This window comes from Durio zibethinus, chromosome 6 (genome assembly GCF_047325235.1).
Source record: "Durio zibethinus cultivar Kanyao isolate XHJ-2024 chromosome 6, ASM4732523v1, whole genome shotgun sequence".
NCBI lineage: Eukaryota > Viridiplantae > Streptophyta > Magnoliopsida > Malvales > Malvaceae > Durio > Durio zibethinus.
In genome coordinates this window covers 6,513,464-6,532,340 of record NC_143167.1, presented here as the reverse complement: position 1 = coordinate 6,532,340, position 18,877 = coordinate 6,513,464, and the positions used below count along the sequence as shown (strand labels likewise).

The 18,877-nt window shown below is 31.5% G+C and overlaps 4 protein-coding genes across 4 annotated transcripts; 1 reads left to right on the top strand and 3 right to left on the bottom strand.

The window, feature by feature from the left end:
• The first annotated feature begins 280 nt into the window (after window positions 1–280).
• Window positions 281–1,357, top strand: LOC149518387 (uncharacterized). The gene has a single exon (XM_089761991.1). It carries the CDS (start codon window positions 423–425, stop codon window positions 1,284–1,286), a length of 864 nt encoding a protein of 287 aa, XP_089618117.1. The 5' UTR covers window positions 281–422; the 3' UTR covers window positions 1,287–1,357.
• A 539-nt stretch (window positions 1,358–1,896) lies between these two features.
• Window positions 1,897–5,173, bottom strand: LOC111285766 (protein NRT1/ PTR FAMILY 2.7-like). Its single transcript, XM_022875365.2, has 4 exons — window positions 4,954–5,173; window positions 4,626–4,843; window positions 3,242–3,780; window positions 1,897–3,015 (listed from the first exon to the last, which is right to left on the bottom strand). The coding sequence occupies exons 1-4, from the start codon at window positions 5,045–5,047 to the stop codon at window positions 2,166–2,168; spliced, it is 1,701 nt and encodes a 566-aa protein (XP_022731100.2). The 5' UTR covers window positions 5,048–5,173; the 3' UTR covers window positions 1,897–2,165.
• Window positions 5,174–6,435: 1,262 nt separating this feature from the next.
• LOC111285977 (protein NRT1/ PTR FAMILY 2.7-like) lies at window positions 6,436–10,142 on the bottom strand. The gene is made up of 4 exons (XM_022875720.2): window positions 9,978–10,142; window positions 9,637–9,854; window positions 8,879–9,417; window positions 6,436–7,313 (listed from the first exon to the last, which is right to left on the bottom strand). The coding sequence occupies exons 1-4, from the start codon at window positions 10,057–10,059 to the stop codon at window positions 6,482–6,484; spliced, it is 1,671 nt and encodes a 556-aa protein (XP_022731455.2). The 5' UTR covers window positions 10,060–10,142; the 3' UTR covers window positions 6,436–6,481.
• A 5,383-nt stretch (window positions 10,143–15,525) lies between these two features.
• LOC111285458 (short-chain dehydrogenase/reductase 1-like) lies at window positions 15,526–18,535 on the bottom strand. The gene is made up of 5 exons (XM_022874931.2): window positions 18,363–18,535; window positions 18,034–18,277; window positions 17,068–17,145; window positions 16,404–16,589; window positions 15,526–16,055 (listed from the first exon to the last, which is right to left on the bottom strand). The coding sequence occupies exons 1-5, from the start codon at window positions 18,392–18,394 to the stop codon at window positions 15,678–15,680; spliced, it is 918 nt and encodes a 305-aa protein (XP_022730666.2). The 5' UTR covers window positions 18,395–18,535; the 3' UTR covers window positions 15,526–15,677.
• Window positions 18,536–18,877: the final 342 nt, after the last annotated feature.

Here is an 18,877-nt window from a genome sequence, read left to right as displayed (position 1 = left end):
AAGAAGATTTTAGTTCTGTTGTGGTTTGGTTTCATTATGATTAAATCCGATCATCAATCAAAATGTAAGTAAAAAAGAAAAAGAAACCTTGGCTTGCATTCTTGACAGTTTATGTGGGTTTTTTTTTTTTTTTCTTCAACTTTAGGATATTTCACCTGAAAATCGTCCTCTTTTAGTATAAACTCTCTCAAGTATCACCTTTGAATTTACCACGTATGAAAGTCCACTGCCTTTCTCAATATATGATTTTCCCAACGGCAAAAGATTTTTCTTGATTTCTTTCTTTCTTTCTATTTAAGTATTTCATTGTCTTTCAAGTCTTTCATTCTTCCTTTCTTGATTTTCCAGTTGTCTTTTCCCAATACGCAAACCGCAAAACCTTTCTTGTTCAGAGTTCGGACTGTTCTAAGCAATTGCCTGCCATGACATTGGCTTCACAACTTACCCTTAAACAGCTTCAAGAATTTCACAACATTGACCGCAAGGCATATTCTAGACTGGTTATAGGCCTAGGCTTCGACCCTTTCCCATCCATGAAAATTGTTGGCTTTTGGAATTTTCTTGAAAGAACAGGCTTTAAAAACTTTGTCAACAACCTCCAACAATTACCTGATGCATTGCTTTCTTCTTTAGCCAAAGAGGCCCTAATGTGCTTAGCCTGCTTATATTGTTCTACTCAAGAAAATTTTCCATGGGTCGATATGGATTTCCCAGTGATGAGCAAACTTGTTGGTCAAGATATCTTGTTGGGTTATCTTTTTAAGAACAGGCCAAGTGCTAGAAGCATGATTGAGGACTTTGTGAAAGATGTGTGCCAAATAGCGTTTGTTGATATAGTTCTAACTCACTTGGCTTCCAAGAAATCTTCAAAATCTAACAGTGAATTACAATGCCAAGTTTTTTATGGGGGAGACAATGGGGAGCTTTTAATGCAACAGAAGTTGGCTACAGAGGATAAGGCCAGAATTGACTCAGAAGACCGAACATTGTTCATGACTTTCTCTAGGGGACATCCTGTTTCAAACCATGATCTTCATGGTTTCATCGTAGGGAAATTTGGCAAATGTGTGGAGGCAATCTATATGGATCAAAACCCACAGCCGCTGTTTGCTTGTGTCGTTTTACGGTCACTTTCAGACATGTCAAGGATTCTTGGGGGTAAGAAGCTGGTGAAACTCTTCATTCATGGGAAGCAAGTTAGGGCTAGAAGATTTGTCCCAAAAAGTTTGAAGCAGTCTCAGTGCACAGCAGCAAGATCAACAGTTTTTCCTATGAAAGCTGCTTAGCAGTTTTTCCTAGAGGGATGATCATGTTATATTGTACTAATTTAGTGCTAGTCTCTAGCAGGTGTAGTTTCAGGACATTATTTCGCTTTTTTTATAATAAAAAAACTGTTTATACAATGAATTGCAGATTTAGGACAAGGTTCCTAGGCCTAGGAAGAGAAAACACAAAAATTGGGCAGAGTTGTATCTGACAACCCCACCAACTTGCTAATACAAGCGGTGTACTTTGATGTTTTCAATTAAATTTTAGTTGGATAATCAATATTTGGAAAATTTAAATTTCTCTTGTTTCCTTCATCATCATCATCATCATCCTCCTTTAACAGCATTATAACAACTAACATTGTTTTCTTCCATCTTATGATCGTGTAAAGTGAAGGGTCCTTCACGATTTTCAAAAATGGAACATTCGATATGAGGCCTGTCAACGCAATCATACCTGAAGCTGTCTGTTTCTTTGCACTGTAATGGCTTTTGGCTTGATGGCAATAATGTAGCGTCCAGATATTCCTGTGACCAAAATACTTCTAAAACAGATAGGCAAGGCTAGCTTGGCTACCCGATTAGCCGTTCCTTGTAGAAAAAGAAACAGGAAAATAGTGATATATATCAATGCAGTTTGACTTTCGAAATGAAATGCTTTCTGTATATTTGGATATGATTATCATTACACATTTTTAATTGCATCTAATATTGCATATTCTTCCCCATCATCATTCTTTTAAAAGCTGTGAATGGTCATTCCCATCCTTTACGGTTCGATGTCCCAGAAAAAAGTTGAAATGCTTCTCGAATTCCAACAAATCTTGTTCTTGAAATAGGGAGAGGATGATATAGGCTTACACCATGACCATGTTCTAAGTTCCTTCAACTTCAGCATCATATCTCTGCGTTAGAACTCTCATTATTAATTTTACTCCCTTCCTCCACACTCTGATACTTGTAACACTTGGCACAGAATAGAAAATAAAAAAAGTTGAACATTTGCATCATTGCAAACATCAAATAGACATTCCCTAGCCTTCCTTTGTTTATATTGTCCGGTAACCATGTAGTAACCCTGCGAACTAGATCAATCACGGCAGTGCTAAAATAGTAGGCGATTCCCACCACTACTGAAATCATTGCAGTTGCTGTGCTTCTCAGTGGCTTTGGAAATTCTTGATAGTACAGTGTGACTTGTCCTGGATAATGGAATGCTTCTCCAAGTCCAACCAACACTAACTGTGGCACCAACCACAGGACAAACATAGGAACAGTGGACCCTGGCTGGTCTGAAAGATGGTGGATTTGAGCTAATTTTAACCTTTTTGATTCAACGAGGGAAGCAACAGCCATCCCTGTCATGTTAAACAAGTGGCCAAGTCCTATTCGTTGGAGCGGCATTGGTGATCTGCGAGTTATCTTCTGCCACAGGGGAAAAAGGAATCGGTCGATGAGAGTGAGATTGATGGCAGTTGAGGTTAGTATGAATACTATCATAGACCCTGCTGGGACTTTTAAATTTGGCCCAAGACGGCGATCCACGGTTAGAGCTTGGAGGATTGTCAAGGAACTTACAACCGGTAGTGTGATGCACAACAAAATACTACTTGACAGCAACGGGAAAATTCTTAATAGACTTTTAAGATCCTCAACTTGTTGTACTGAGCACAACCTCCATGATTTTGCAATTGATCCATCCACCTTGGTGTCTCCTTCAGTTTCCAATGCGGCATGGTTTAAAAACCTGCAATTCTTAATTGGTACAATGTTACAAATATGGCAATCAAGGCACTTCAATTGATATACTAAATAAGAATTCTAAAGACAGAATTGAGATCTCTGGCTTCTGTTAAATTTGCATAATTTTAAACTGAAGTTTTGCTCAAGATATTTTAAATGAATAATTAGCATCTTTGATCAATATTTAACTTTTAGTTGTGGAATTTCAAAATGTTGAAAATAACTCATACCGGAAGGTTTTAGTTGGCATTGAAGCTCTGTTCTCCATTGGTCCATCTTTCTGATGGTAGTAATCTTCAGCTCGGGATGAAAGAGGAACCTTCCTCTTGAGAATAGTTGCAATGACGACTTGAGCTAATCTTGTGAAAGGACTCCCCTGAGGTTTCACATTTCGATAATAACGTCTTCCTAACAATAGAATGGCTAATCCAATAACGTTGACTGCAACACATAGGCTGTATCCTAATGCCCAACTTATATTTTCCTCAACATAAACAATTACTGTAGCACCTAATACCATAGAGGTGTACAAAGTGACAGCAAACCAATTGAAGAAAATCCTTTGATCCTTGGAATTATCAAATTGATTAGCTCCCATAGCTGCAATGGTGAAGCGAGTGCCTGCCACCCCTATACAGGCTAGTGCTATGCCTGAATAAAGGACCGAAAATTGGACTTTTGATGGGGTTCGGCAAATGCTTGATCCAATTTGACATGGTTGAGGCCTTAAAGGGTCAAGCATAGCAGTTAAGGCTATAACGAGAATCCCCTGCAAATGCAGTGGCAATTGGTATTAAGAAAGTTTGTCATCGGAGGATTACATTTCAGACTAGGAATTTAGTTTGAATAACTATTGCTTCTTTTACTTTGTTGTTTCTTTTAGCTTTCATGCTTTACAACATTGCATAAAGAGGAGAAATAGAAGATGTGAATGTATCGATCCAAAAAAAAGATGTGAATATGGGCAAAAGATTGCTGTACAAAGTGCTATTCTCATCTTTATTAGTGGGAAAGAAATATTGCAAGGCTACTGCAACATTTTGGCTGCATCTTTGGCTATTAACAGGCAAATCACCCTACTGTGCTCACAGAGTCTATTCCAACGGAAATGGTATAACACCAAAAAGTTCTTAGAGGTGTAGCCATTTAGGTTTGCTCTGAAGGTTCTAGTTATTAGGTGGCTAAGTTATGATTGAGACCTACATATAGACCAGGTGAACTGGCTAATTCAGGAAAGGATTCGAAGATGCCAATGCTAGAAACATGACATCCATAATATCAAGGTTGATACGCCGCCATCGTGTCGACAGAAAAAAGAAAGCAAGCTCTAGACATATTGTCAGACTAATAAAGTTAAGTTAATGATGAGCTAAAACCTTGTTTCATCCATTTTCCAAGAGAAACAGTAACTATTTTACGTTAATATCCATATGTACCATATTGTCAGACAAGTCTCTTTTCTTCATTTGTACCAATACCTCAATAGCATGGTATGCGTTTGAAATTGTGTAATGACTGATATATAGTATGCTTAGCCAGATACTGAAGAAGCCATTCTCATTCTTGTTTCTACTTTAACTAGTATAATTGTTTTGTGTAAAGGAAGGCTATTACCAGGATAGAGACAAGAGAAGACATCCAGATGACAGAATAGCATCCTAAAAGGGAATCAGCAAGAATTGCTCCAATTACTGGAAGTAGACTAGTGGACGCAGCTGCAATGTTAAAAGTCTGAGTAGCATCAATGCTCCTCACATGGAATTTTTCTATCATATACACAATTAAGTTGTTTGCCCATCCTGATAGAGCTATGCTCGATCCCATCAGGGTCCCTGGTTTTAGTGAAAAAAAAAGAAAAAAAAATGGTTTTACTTGTCAGTACAAGGTTGGGTGACACACTTCAACAGATAGAAGAAAGAGAGGGGGTGGGAGAGAGACAGACCAGCAATGAAGGGGAAAGCCGTCCAACCGCCTTGTTTTCGAGCAGAATCTGGCAATATTTGTGCCTCTCCATTGCCAGAGAGTTCACCACCCATGTTGCTGATGAACAAATATTTGCTGAAACTTTGAGCTAGATATGTATGTTCTACTGAATGGAAGTCATTATATAGAATGCAAGAATGCTGTTACATATTCTCCACCAGCTGAGTTCTCAGCTTCTCTCCTTGTCAGTGAAAAGATAAAGTCATCCATGAACTCCTATGGTTGCGCATCAAGCCAAGATATGGGGCATAAAAATCAAAAGGATTATGGTGGCTCACAACATCAACAGTGAGCAGTAGAAGTTGCAATTTAGAAAGTTGGTCTTCTGTATGGTTGACGATAGAATTTTGTTGGGTTTTTCTTATCAGAATATATGTGACAACTATCATACAATTACTTCACCATTTTTCTATCCAATGACAAAAGAGATGCCAATGCAACTTATAGAATCAGATGCCTCTCAAAGCAAATTAGTTTTATTCTCACCATTTCTCCAATTATTTTTGTTATTTTAACAAATTAAAAACGTTTCAGTGATGTCAATTCAAAATGCAGTCACATTTCTATTATGAAAAGGAAAAATGTTTTCCTCTTGACATCCTATCCTCTTGCATTATGGATTCAACTAATTTTAGATTTTTTTAATGGAACACTAAGCAGACATGTTTCTCTAGTAAGTTGCAATCCACAGTTGTGAACATTTGTTAATATGACGACTTAAAAAATTAAGTTGGAAGCAGAAAGATCATACATACGCTAAATCGCTCGGTTGCAAATCCTGCTGGATTTCATTCAAGTTCGTCCCTGCCAAGATACTTGAGAGAAGATCTAACAATTCATGTGTCTATGTCTTGTCTGTCTCAAATTATATTACAGTTAAATATAAAACACATTTTTTTAGTTTTTACCTAATTTATATCTAGTTTTTGTTAAAATTTTTTATCTAACTTAAAAAATTTTGGTTTTTGTATAATTTTTTATAAGCAGTTAAACATTCAATTTAAAATTGATTGACAGTAGGTGAAGAGATCTAAATTATAAAAAATTTGATATTTATTAGATGTGAAATAATATCAATTTAACAGGTCCAATCACATGGAAGTGAATATAAAAGAAGTTTATCATAATAGAAAATGAAAGAGTCCATTTTGATTGAATATAAGATTACAAAAAATTAGATATTTATTAAATATAAATAATACCATGTTAACGTAAGTGATAGAACACTATCACTATACTTTTAATTTTTATACTAGAATAAGGATTTAGAATATTTCACAGAATATTTGTTAATGTAAGCGACAAATTTACATCAATTTTGTTACTTTTTGTTCAAAAGTTAATAAAATTGAATTTACAATGACTAATTTAATCTTAATTCCATGAAATATTGATGTGAATAACATGAAATCAAAGAGAATATTAGAAGTATAAGAAGCAGTAAGATAATAAATTGAAGTTTCTTTGCTGTCAAACATATATTAATCTCAACCAGAACTATCAGCCACTGCTTTTTCAACATTTTGATACTTATACAACCTGGCACAACCAAGGTAATAACCAAAGTTAAGCACCCCCACCACAGTTAAGATCCAATACACATTATCTAGCCTCCCATTGTTTATATTATCGGGTAACCAGCTTGTAACCCTCCTGAGAAAATCAATTATAGCAGTGCTTAAGTAGAAAGAAATCCCAATGATCAAGGCAATCATAGCAGTTGCTGTGCTTCTTAGAGATGCTGGGAATTCTTGATAATAGAGTGCAACTTGTCCTGGAAAATGAAAGGCTTCCCCAATTCCAACCAAAACTAGTTGGGGAAACAGCCATAAAGCCAGCATAGGCACTATGGAAGTTGGTTGAGACTGGAGGTGGTGGACATGGACAATTTTGAGCCGTTTTGATTCCACCAATGCTGAGACGGCCATTCCTAGCACGTTTAACACGTGGCCTACACCGATTCGCTGGAGGGCTGATGGAGATTTCCTAGTCAGCTTCTGCCACATAGGACACAAGAATCGATCAATCAGAGTCAGAAAAACGGATGTGGAAATTAACACTACGACTAGGATAGAGCCGGCAGGGATTTTGAAATGTTGTCCAAGGTGACGATCCATGCTTAGAGCTTGGAGTATTGTGAGGCTGGCCTGGATTGCTATTGGAGTGCCTAAAAATATACTCGAAGACCATAACGGAATAATTCTGATCAAGGTTTTCAGATCTTCTACGTGTTGCACTGTGCAAAGACTCCATGGCTTTGCTATTGAGCTATCTGATCCAACGTCTCCTTCAGCTATTAATGATGCACAGTTGAGGACCCTACAACAAAAGATTGCAACTTTGCATTTAATTAACAAAAGTAGAAGGTTATTTTCGATTGCCAGTCATTTTTTTCATGTCAAACCCACATTTTATTGCCCACATTGACCACTACCTAGATATGGAATTGATGAATCTGATGTGGGTCACTCATGAATTGGTGATCTTCCTTGTAAAATGTTAGCAAAGATTTGGCACGATATGTGATCATGGCACCAGAAAGACTACTATTGTTATAACCAGACTAGGCTAAATTTATTCACAATCATGTACAAGTACATCATGTGCGCCACCTTGGACTCTAATATTTCCACTTATCTGTCCAACCAACACCACCACCAGGTCCTAATCCTGTACTCTGGATGAGTGCTATCAATATATATGTACGCAGACTCTATGAAATCATGAAGATCAAAGACTTTGCCCACCCAAAAGGATAAGAAAAAAAAAATTAGACAAGAAAGATCTGTCAGAAAAAAATATCTAAAGAAACGGGAAACCCGACAAAACGTGATGGCTTTAAGGAACACGGTGGGGCTCTCCACTCACTAAACCCTTTTTTTTTTTTTGAGTGAATGCATAGATTTTGACGGAACCGTTCAAGTTGACTATATACAATGTATAAAGTGGACGTTGTCCCCTAAGCTAGAAAAGGAGTCTTCACATTTTATTATTGTGAGTTTGTTAGTGGTTGAAAATATCAGTGAATTTTATTATTTATATTAGATTAGATAAAAAAATTTATAAAATAATTTTGGTGAATTAAGTATTTGATTGGTGACAAATTATTATAGCTAATTTTCATAAATTAAAATATAAATTATAAAACATAAAGTTTTGTTTGTTCACAAAAAATAGTTATAATTTTTTATGAATAAAAATAGTTATATTTAATTATTGATGAAATATTACAATTGATCACACAGAATAATAATGTTTAATTATTGATGAAATATTACATTTGTTCATCAAGAGTTATCTTATGAAATAACATGATAAAATGACATATATTTTCTTCAACTATATAAAAAATCTTTTTATAAAATCATTTTCATTATTTTTGCTTAAAATGTGTAGGGTTTTGTTGTATCCTTAGTATATTAAACTTTTAAGGAAAATGATCTACATGCATTAATGACATTTTACTTTCTTAATTTTTTTTCCCTTTTCTTCTTTCATTCTAATTTTCTAACGTTCCTTAATCCAAGACTTTTTATTTCTCAAATTTTACGAGAAATAGGGAAGATGAGGCTTGTTAGATTGCTGCTTTCAACTAATAAAGTCACATTAATGACATTAAAAATGTTTCGTAGTGAGAAAGAATATATAAATATATATATATATATATATTTGTATATAGAGAGAGAATTTATCTGTTACTTTTCTAGGATGTAGGAGGAAAGGCAAATCTAAAGAGAAAATGACAGGAGAGGAAAGGAAAGAGTAAGAAAAGAAAGGAAATTGACCTGTTATATATAAGCAAAGGAACCTAGGAGTAGGAGCCCACATCCAAATTTGCTTCTTCTAGTGTTAATGTATGGAAGTAATGTTAATATGTGTCATACCTGAAACTGTTTTTAGGTGCTGCAGCCTCCATTGTCATCGGATGATTATGTTCATTGTAATAATCCTCGCCCATGGATGAGAGTGGTAAATTTCTTTTCTTAAAAGCAGCCACTATTACACGAGCTATATTCATAAATGGACTCCCTTGGGGCTTGTCATGCAAATAGAACCGGTTTCCCAACAAGAAAATGACTAAGCCAATGAAATTAGCAGCAACACATAGTCCAAAACCCACCCCCCAACTCACGTTGTCCTCAATATAGACTATAGCTGTGGAACTTACAACAGAGGCAGTGTATTGAGTGAAGAAGTACCAATTGAAGAAAATCCCTTGTTGTTGGGACTTATGGAATTGGTTTGCTCCCATTGTTGCTAAAGTAAAACGCGTGCCTCCCTGACCAATAGATGCCAGAGCTATTCCTGCATAAAGAACAAGGAATTGAACCTTTGATGGGGCTTTGCAAAAGCTGGATCCATCATTACAGGGTTGAGGGCTCAATGAATTGAGTGTTGCGGTTAAGGCAAGAAAACCTGTGCCCTGAAAAGGGGAAATAAAAAAAAATGGATAACAGCAATAGATCTATCAAAAATGGACAAATCAATCACATGTTGAGCATGATAATTAACTTAGAATTATATAAATAGATCTATTTTCTCTTTGAAAATGCAGCGTGAGGTCCTGAGCTTAATGTATGATCATAGAAAACACATGCATGAAGGCAAACTTGGATATTGTAAAGGGAATTGAAAGGATTACCAGTAAAGAGATGCAGGAAAAAATTGAGACAACAGAGAAACAGCCCAAGAAAGAGTCAGCTATGATAGCTCCAACTATAGGAAACAGACTTGAGCCTCCATTCACTACATTCGAAACCTGAGCAGCATCAATGCTCTTTAAATTGAATACTTGAATCAAATATACGATGAGGTTCGCCACCCACCCTCCACCAGCCAGTGTCAAGCCTGCCAATGCCCCTGGATTGACATTATAGAAAAATTAAACATTATCAGCTACCATCACGCATGCATTTACAAAAAAATGACACATCTATGAATGGTGAAACAGAGTTAAGGGCATGCAAGAGGTGAGAAAGAGACCACTAATGAAGGGGAAGGTGATCCAGCCGCCTTGTTTGCGACCTGAATTTGGAGTTTGGATTTCTCTATCAAGGGTATCCATTTTAGTGGTTAAAGTCTAAATTGTATAACTATTGGAAGAGATTGTTCTGTGCAGGTGCAGAGTAAGGGCTGGGAGCTTAAGACAAGTCATTTTCAAGTCTTCCTATTTCTATATATAATGTTGAATGTAGCGTCCGCATAATAGTCTAAAGTCCAAGTTCCACTCCATTGGAAGAAATTATTTAAAATCCATTCCATACCTTGAGAGAGACAGAAAGTTGATAATAGTCTTGGAAGTATCATATTTCGCTATCTAAAACCACCTCAGAATAAATAATGTATACTTCTACTCTACTCTTTCCCCACCTTTTGAAGACGTCTAAATGCACTTTAAAACTCCTCTATCATTGAAAGAAAAGATTTCTGTTTTTGGTGAATAAAATGAAAAAGTATTTCAAAGAGAAGAAAATTACAGGCAAAAAAAAATCTCAACGGTACAATCTGCCAGAGCAAATTATGAAACGTTACTGTAAACAAATACAATAAAATAAAATAAGAACAGCCTAGAGGTCCAAGATGGCCCACCGGCCAGCCTAGTGCTCTCTCTCTCTCTCTCTCTCTTTACTAGAGAAAACACTACCGATTGAATATAAAGATTTCTATCCATACGGGAACTTAGTTTACCGGTGTAAATATCTCATTTTATTTAAAAACTTTTTAAAATAAAAAAATCATATAATGGATCCGATTGAGAAATTTTAGATTTAATAAGATAAAGATTTAAAATTTTTAATTGAAATTTGATTTTAATTTTTATTTTTATTTTGATTTTGATTTTAATTTTGATTTTTAAATTTAGTTTGATTTTAATTTTGTGATTTATTTTGGTAAAAAAATAAAAAAAAAGTCAAAAAACCAAAAAGGAAAGAACGATTTCATTTTGAATAATCTTGAAATTTTTTATCTCAATCTTCATGAAAGTGAAAAGTTACAAAAAATTAAATCAAATCAAATCACAAAAAACTCTTATTATGTTGAATTTTTTTCAAATTTAAAGAGATTAAATCTTTATAAAAAAAAATACAAATAGCAAGCAAAAGGCAATAAGCAAATTCTAATTGTCGGAGCATACAAAAATTTTTTGGGTTTGGATTTTATTTGGAGATTCATTTTGAGTTTTTTCTTTGGGTTTGGATTTTATTTGGAGATTCATTACGTCGTTTTTTGGTTTTTTGGGTTTTTAGAATTTTCATTTGAGTGTTTTGAAAATTTTTTGGAGATTTTTTTTTTAGGTCTGGATTATGGTTTTCTTCTTGAATTTGGTTTTTGGATTTGATTATAAAGCTATTTGAGATTTGAGAAAGTTGTTTTAAATCTAAGCATTATTTGTTTGAATTTTTTAATTTGATTTGAATTTTTGGATTTGATTTGAATTTTTAAGTTTTTTTTTTTTGGATTTTGTTACGAATTTTTCGTTAAAAATTTGAAGTTTCCTACTAGGCTTACGACGGTTGGAGGGATTTCAGGGCAACCATCTTCTGGAATTCACAGTGGTTTATAGGTTATATTGAGTTTTTCTATACCCTTTGAATTTTTCAACGCCGATGCTGGAGTTTGGTTAGCCGGTTGAGTTTTTAGGTTGAAGTGTAGATAAAAGGCAGAGGAAACTAGTTTTAGAAAGAGAGAAGGCGTTGAGTTGTTTTGAGGAAAATAGAAGAATTTTGCCTTTTATACCTAAGCCAAACGATGCCCTTTTGGCAAAGGAGCTGACCTGCATGAACTCGTGGGATCCGCACCTCAATTTGTTTCACGATTCGACCTGCAGCGTAAGTTTTTCTTTCTTTTTTTTTTTAATTTATTTTCTGCTTTGATTTTATTTATATTTTATATTTTATTTATATTTTAATATTTATTATTTTAAAAGGTTGATTGAATTAATGTGGTGAGAAAAGAAAAAGAAAAAAAATTATTTTTTGCATGATGTTTTTATGAGTTTAATAAAGTTGCATGATTTTTTGATATCTAATTGTATGTTTTTATATTTATTGTATGATTTATTAAATATATTTTGTATAATTGTATGATTATATTTAATTACATAATAATTAATATATTTGCATGATATTATATTATTGTTGCATGATATTTTTTGCATAATAATTTTTACAAGATAATTTTTGTTTATTTTAATTGATATTGCTTTTCAAATTTAAGAGAAGGGTTTTCAAAAACAATAAATTTTTAATCCTATCAAATTATTAGAGGATTTAAATTTTGAATTAAATTTTATTAAATTATTGAAAGATTTAATGAATTTTTTTGAAAAAAATATATTTTTAAATTCTATCAACATATTAAAAAATAATTCTTGACAAAAAATCTTACCAATATATTGAAAGATATTTTTAAAAATAAATTATTTTTAAAAATAAATTATTTATTTATAAAATTAGATTTTGATTGATTATCACAAATGAAATTTTTTTTCACAAAAATTAAATAAATTTGATAATGGAGACTCTTTATAGTGAGATATTAATATCTGTGAATACTCTTATATTAAATTGTTATCAAACTATTGGAGTAATTTTAAAATAAATTTTTAATAATTACATTATTTGGTAAATTATAAAAGTATTCTAAAGTTTAAATAATTTAAAATCAAACTAGTATCATCTTTTAAATGAATGCTGTGAGGATATTATAATCTTCTTTATGCGTAAACGCATGTTCGAACTTAAAATTTGACTTCGTAAACTAAAATTTAATTTTTAAAAATGCCTGATTCAAATTTGAGATATCTCTTTAAAATAGAATAAATTCAGTTATATGATCAATCACATCTATATAAAAAAATTGATAATGATTCTTTAAATTTATGTCTAGTAATAAGATTATTGATCTATACATTATAATAAATAGTGTATTTTAATATTTTATAACCTCAACAAATATAAGAATTCTTAATTGTAAAATTTCTTTTTATTTTGTTGTATAGTTACCATTGCTTGGGGTTTATGGTTGGAGGAATAAGATTTGGTTGCCTAAAGTGTGTGGGAAATGCCAATGAGAATGAGGAACATATATAAGTACATGACAATTATTAATTATTACACTTTTAAATTTCCAATTTCTCTCAAATGCTTTTGGATGTGATATGCAACATGACATAAATCCTACGATAGTATGTGCTCATTCAAAACAGGTTTCACACTATAATATTCCTCTAACAGGAAATTCTTGGGTGATTAAATTTAGTATAGAATCTTGTGATCTTTCTATGAGTTAGTGTGAAGATTTAGGGTGATTAAATTCTTGGGTATTGATTAAAAATTTAAAGTATACATAATAAATTGTCCTTTTTCAATAATTCTAATAACGTTTCCATACCAAAAAAAAAAAAAAAAAAAATTTGGTTCGCAATCAAATACTCTAACCTCGCAAAAATCTGCAATAGATGTGGAAAATCATTTGAACTCTGATTTAGTTTCAATAAATTCCACAAATTTAAAAAAGTTTGTCTAAATTTGGTTCTTTTACGAGCTTACTTTACTGGTCTTAGTCTTCAACTTCAATTTTAATAAAGTTTATATATTTTTTTTTGTATAAAAGAGACCAAAATCTAAAACGTATAAGAGAAAAAAAATTATGAATGTTGAAAATCGAATTTTAGCTTTACGAAAGAATTTGCCTCTTAAGTGGATAAATAATTTGGATTAAACCCTAATTTCAATGAATTACAATGTTAAATTCCAACGGTTAAAGTTGAGTGATGTTTTCTGTCTTAGACACGAAAAAAGATTCAGCCAAGTGATTCTTTTTCTTGATGGCGCAATTGAAAATATATCAATCTAAACCTTATTTTATCATGTAGCACATATTAGTAAAAAAATATTATTTTTTAAAAATACTAAAAATTTTTTTGGTACTGAAAAATACTAAAAATTTTGTTTCTTTAGTTTTAGAAAATATATTAATTGTTATTTAATTAAAAAAACATGATTTTTTTATAATAAAAAAATTATTTCATGCCAACATTTTACGCTATTATAATATTGTCATATCATCTAAATTAAAGGTAAAATTTCAATCCCGTTATTTATTGTCCTTAAATTTTTTTAATAAAAATATAAGTATTAAATATTTTGAAATTCAGGGATTAATACTATCAATGTGGGATAATAAATAGACTAAACTCGAATTTTTGGATAAAAAAAATGTTAAATGTTTAATTTGAAATTAAACATTTAGATAATTATTTAATTTTAAATTAAATATTTTATTTTATACAAATAAAAATAAAATCTTATCGATTTATAACAATATACCACTTTTATTAACAAAAGTATGATTATAAAAGACATGCATCTTCGTAACAAAACGCATAAAAAAAGGAAATTCAAGCTGACTTAACATTTTTATGCTAATATTAATCAAAACTCAAAAAAAAAAAAAACCAAAATAATAATTAAAATAATTAATTTCATAAAAACAAAAACTTTTCAACTTTCTTTTTTTATTATCATAGCTTCAGATTTTTTTTCCTAACTTTTCTTCCATCATTTCGTAGATATGCACAAGATGACTCCCCTTTCTTTTTCTTTCAATTTTTTTTTTCTCTATTCAACTCCTTTCTTTTAGTATCTACTTTCTTTCTTTAATTGTAACTTTCTTTTCCTTCCAACAGCTTTATTCACAACACAAAATTTATCCGCTTTAGTCGTGTGTTTTTGGATATAGTGTGTTTTATAGTCTTGAGTTTATGATTTTTTTTATTTAAAGTAATAGTAAGTAATTGAAAATCTGTTCGTTGTAAACCAAAAACACCAAATGAATCAAAATTCTCTCACAATTTTCCAAAAAAAAAAAATTCACCTTCTCTCTGTCATTAATGGCTCAAGTTCGTATCTTGAAGGCATTTTTGGTGGCTTTGTAAATTTTCTTCCAGTCTAGCACTCGTAACTTCACTTTAGGAGCAGCCTCAACAAAAGTGGAAGATAAGGAGTTTGTTGAACAACACGACTTTCTCTGAGTTACTAACACTAGCCTAGAGACATCTGAAAATAGGTTAATTGGGATATCAACCTAAGGGCTAAATGATGATGCGGCAATGGCAATCTTACAGATGGGTTGAGAATCGGAGAGGAAAAGCGTTTTGTTAGGTGAAAAAAGGAAAATTAGTTTTTGAAGATGTGTTTGGATTTAAGAAAATTATTGTTCGGCTGTAATTTATTTGTTATAACATGGTGGCTATGAAAATTTTGAAAAATTAGAGAAAGAGGGGTGTGAGAAAGAATTGATGAGAAAAGAACACAGAGAGAGAAAGAAAAAGAAAATACAAATGGAAAGTTAAGCATTTTAATCTTATTTTATTTTTATATTTTTTTTATGAGTTCAACAACCAAATTTGATTTTTTTTTTAATTCTAACTTAAAAACAAATTTGATTATTTCCAGTTCAATTTATCGACACGTGTTTTTGATAATTTTATTTTCGTTTGTAAAAATTTCAAATTATTAAAAATAAATAACATTTAATCTTTATTCATATAAAATAAAAACATTTAATACTGAATTGATTAACTATCTAAAACATTTAATCCCAAACTAAATATTTATTGAAAAAGATTAAAAAAAGAAGAAGAAAACAATAGTTTCAATCAAGTGAGATGAGAGTTGGTCAAAACTCAGCAACTTGGGTCTGATCAAAATAGCAGCCGGTAGGACCTCCATCGGGAATGAGAGCACATTTAATAGGACCTTTAGCACCCTCTTCAGTAGTTATTATCCCTGTGTGCCAATTCAAGTCGGTATTAACATACCCAGGATGAACACAATTTATGCGCATGTTGGGATACTTTCTGGCAAGAATTCTTGTGTAAGCATTAAGCACTGCCTTTGAAATGCTGTAAGCTGGCAGCATAATCGACCAACCATTGGCTTCAAGTGTATTTTCTCTAAAATCCTTCAAGAATCTTTGCAATATGCCATTCAGTTTCTCTTCAGTCAGATTCTCTATATCACCAAGTTCATTTCTGATGCTTTCGCTTGGAATCCTCTGCAAAATTTGAAGCTTTTATTATGCAATTTGTGATGGCATTAAATTTCAAGGCCTCTTCCTAGCCCTTGAGAAAATGCTTCAACAACAGTTACTTTCTTTAGGTGATTAGTACTGAAACTTTCTATGGATTAAAACAAGAAAAAGTTGAACCGAAATTTAATCCGATTGATTCATTCAGCTCTTTTAAAAGTTAGCTTTCAACAGGTATCCCATTAGCTGCAATCAATTGCACTATCTTCAAACTGTAGCCTCTGTTCTAAATAAAAATTCCTAAAAATTATTATTATTGTTTTTTAACAATCATGATGGTAGAAATAGGGAGGGAGGAAAAGAGGATGCAAGTACCTTTAATTCGCTTCTAAGAGAAGAAACATTAACAATCCTAGCTCCTGAACTGGAAAGCTGAAGCAGAGGGAGGAGGGTCTCCGTCACTCTTTGGACACCATAGTAATTAGTATTCAAACATACTTGTGCCTCTTCATATGTGTACTTAATCACTCTTTGAACCATCTTGGCCACCTCGCCAGAGAGCTGAACCAACAATCAGCTGATTCGAATAGATGATAAAGCAACAAGAAAGATTTTTCTTTTAACCAAAAAAAAAAAAAAAAAACTCATGTCTGAAGAGGCTTGAACTTGAGATCTAAGGTTCTAAGACCTTTTTCTTACCAACCAAACAAGACTTTTTGGCAAGCAACAAGAAATTTGAACATATAAATAATTAGAAGATTTAACAATTTAGCCATATCATTAGATTTTAACATAAAAATAATTATTAAAATGAAAAATTATCACAAATTTTAAACTTCATTGTAATTAAGAGATGCCACAGATTTCTTAAAATATAATAAAAAATAAAAATAAAAATTAAAAAATATATATCAGTTTGTTAGATCCTTTTATGAAATTATAGAATTTCACTATCAATATATCAAAATCGATCTCTATTAAAATACCCCAAATGTCTTTTTTTATCAAAAATCATAATCTGAATTAAGTTTCTACTTACCCATGCTGTAGGATCTATGCCTAAGGCTCTAAGGCGGTCTTCATCAACTATAGCGCCGCTAGCTCCTGCATTATTAACCTGTTAACAATTGAAATGATCTGATGAGCAAATCCAGTACTTCCAATTAAGTTCATGGAATAGAAACTAATTGCCTAATTCGGATTTAAGAGCATTTTTTTCCCTAACTGGTTGGTTAGGAAAAAAATTGTTATTGAAATAGAGTTTTATTTTTTTTTTAACAACTACTGTCAAATTACAAAATTTTGAAATAACAATCAATTTTTTATTTTAAAATTTCATTATATTTGTCTATTAAATTTTCAATATTCAAAAAAAAAAAAAAAACTCCAATTTAACATCTCAACCTTAAATGTTGGCTAATCAATAAATTGGATTAGAATTAATTTTTGCAATTTTTTTGGCAAAATTTTTCAGCATTTTATACCATGAAAAAATTCTTTCTTTTTTTTTTTAATAAAAAAATTACATAAAATTTTATATGTGAAATTTATAAAATTATTTATTAAAAATAAATAAATAAAAATTAAAATCGATAAATTAAAAAATTTTATTACATAAATCAAACATATAAAATTTTTAAAAAATTTAATAAAATTTAATATATTTAGTAAATAAGTATTTTAAGTAAAAAATATTGATAAAATATTGATAATTAAATAAATATTCATTAAATTTGAATTATAAATATATTATAAATAATTTTTTTACATATTATAAACTTTTTTATTAAATTTTATTAATTTATTAATTTAAAATTTTTATTTACAGAATTTTAATAAAAAAACTTTTATGAATTTCACTTGCGAAACTTTGATTTTTTTTTCTTTTTATAATGGCTAAAATCATTTATTTTGACTCATATTGGAGGGTAGATCTCAAAATATAGAAATAGAAGGAAGAAACTAGAAATTTGATGAGGAATATTACTATATATATCATCCTTACCAAGATATCAAGCGCCCCAAACTCTCGAGATATGAAATCTGCCAAGGATTCAATGCTAGCCTCATCCAAAACATCAAGTTGATGGAAAACTACATTTGACAATCCCATCTGGTGGAGCTTTGCGGTTGCCTCCTTTCCTCTCACCTCATTTCTAGCTGTTAACACAACCGTTACGCCCTTTGAAGCAAGTTGCCTTGCAATCTCATATCCGATGCCCTTGTTTGCTCCGGTCACTACTGCATACCTACAATACCAACATGGAAAAATCCCAATTAAATGACAGCCAATTTTAATGCCTGGGTGGGCTTCAAAATGGACCGCGACTTAACCTCTCAGCTTCAAGCTTTCCACGGTTCTCCATTTCTGCGACTCTTGAGGGCCTGATAGAAGTAAACAGGGCAATAGCAATAGCAAAATCAAGGTTTTAAGGGCAACTTTGGAAACCAGTTAATAACACTTATTGTTACTGAGTTTTTTATGCGCATCGAAATTCGAAAAGAAAAGAAATATTCTCTCATGCTTTGAGATTAAAAGCTAAAGAAAAACATAATAATTGTTTAAGATGTGGTTTTGATATTACCAAAAAAGAGTGAACAGCTGTCATACAATCACTCTGTCCTATTATTTTATTTTATTTTTATAAAAAATATAGATATTAAAATTTAAATTAAATTTATTAAATATTATTTTTTTAAATATAATTATATAAATTTATTAAATTAAACAATAATTTATTTATGTATATTTGTTTTTCAACTATTTAGTGTATAGATGAAGAAAATATTCTTTTTATTACTAAAAAACTAATAAAATTTTTTATTATTTTATTTAAAGGTGAATATCT

Excerpts from the sequence above, each read along its gene's own strand:
- LOC111285977 (XM_022875720.2), bottom strand. The coding sequence starts at position 10,059 with ATGGATACCCTTGATAGAGAAATCCAAACTCCAAATTCAGGTCGCAAA. Across the intron at positions 9,418-9,636 it reads TTTCCTGCATCTCTTTACTG|GGCACAGGTTTTCTTGCCTT; the intron begins GTAATCCTTTCA and ends TCCCCTTTTCAG. Across the intron at positions 7,314-8,878 it reads GCACCTAAAAACAGTTTCAG|GGTCCTCAACTGTGCATCAT; the intron begins GTATGACACATA and ends CTTTTGTTGTAG.
- LOC111285766 (XM_022875365.2), bottom strand. The coding sequence starts at position 5,047 with ATGGGTGGTGAACTCTCTGGCAATGGAGAGGCACAAATATTGCCAGAT. Across the intron at positions 4,844-4,953 it reads GGCTTTCCCCTTCATTGCTG|GGACCCTGATGGGATCGAGC; the intron begins GTCTGTCTCTCT and ends CACTAAAACCAG. Across the intron at positions 3,016-3,241 it reads ATGCCAACTAAAACCTTCCG|GTTTTTAAACCATGCCGCAT; the intron begins GTATGAGTTATT and ends TAAGAATTGCAG.
- LOC149518387 (XM_089761991.1), top strand. The coding sequence starts at position 423 with ATGACATTGGCTTCACAACTTACCCTTAAACAGCTTCAAGAATTTCAC.
- LOC111285458 (XM_022874931.2), bottom strand. The coding sequence starts at position 18,394 with ATGGAGAACCGTGGAAAGCTTGAAGCTGAGAG. Across the intron at positions 17,146-18,033 it reads TTGGGGCGCTTGATATCTTG|GTTAATAATGCAGGAGCTAG; the intron begins GTAAGGATGATA and ends AATTGTTAACAG. Across the intron at positions 16,590-17,067 it reads GCATAGATCCTACAGCATGG|CTCTCTGGCGAGGTGGCCAA; the intron begins GTAAGTAGAAAC and ends TTGTTGGTTCAG.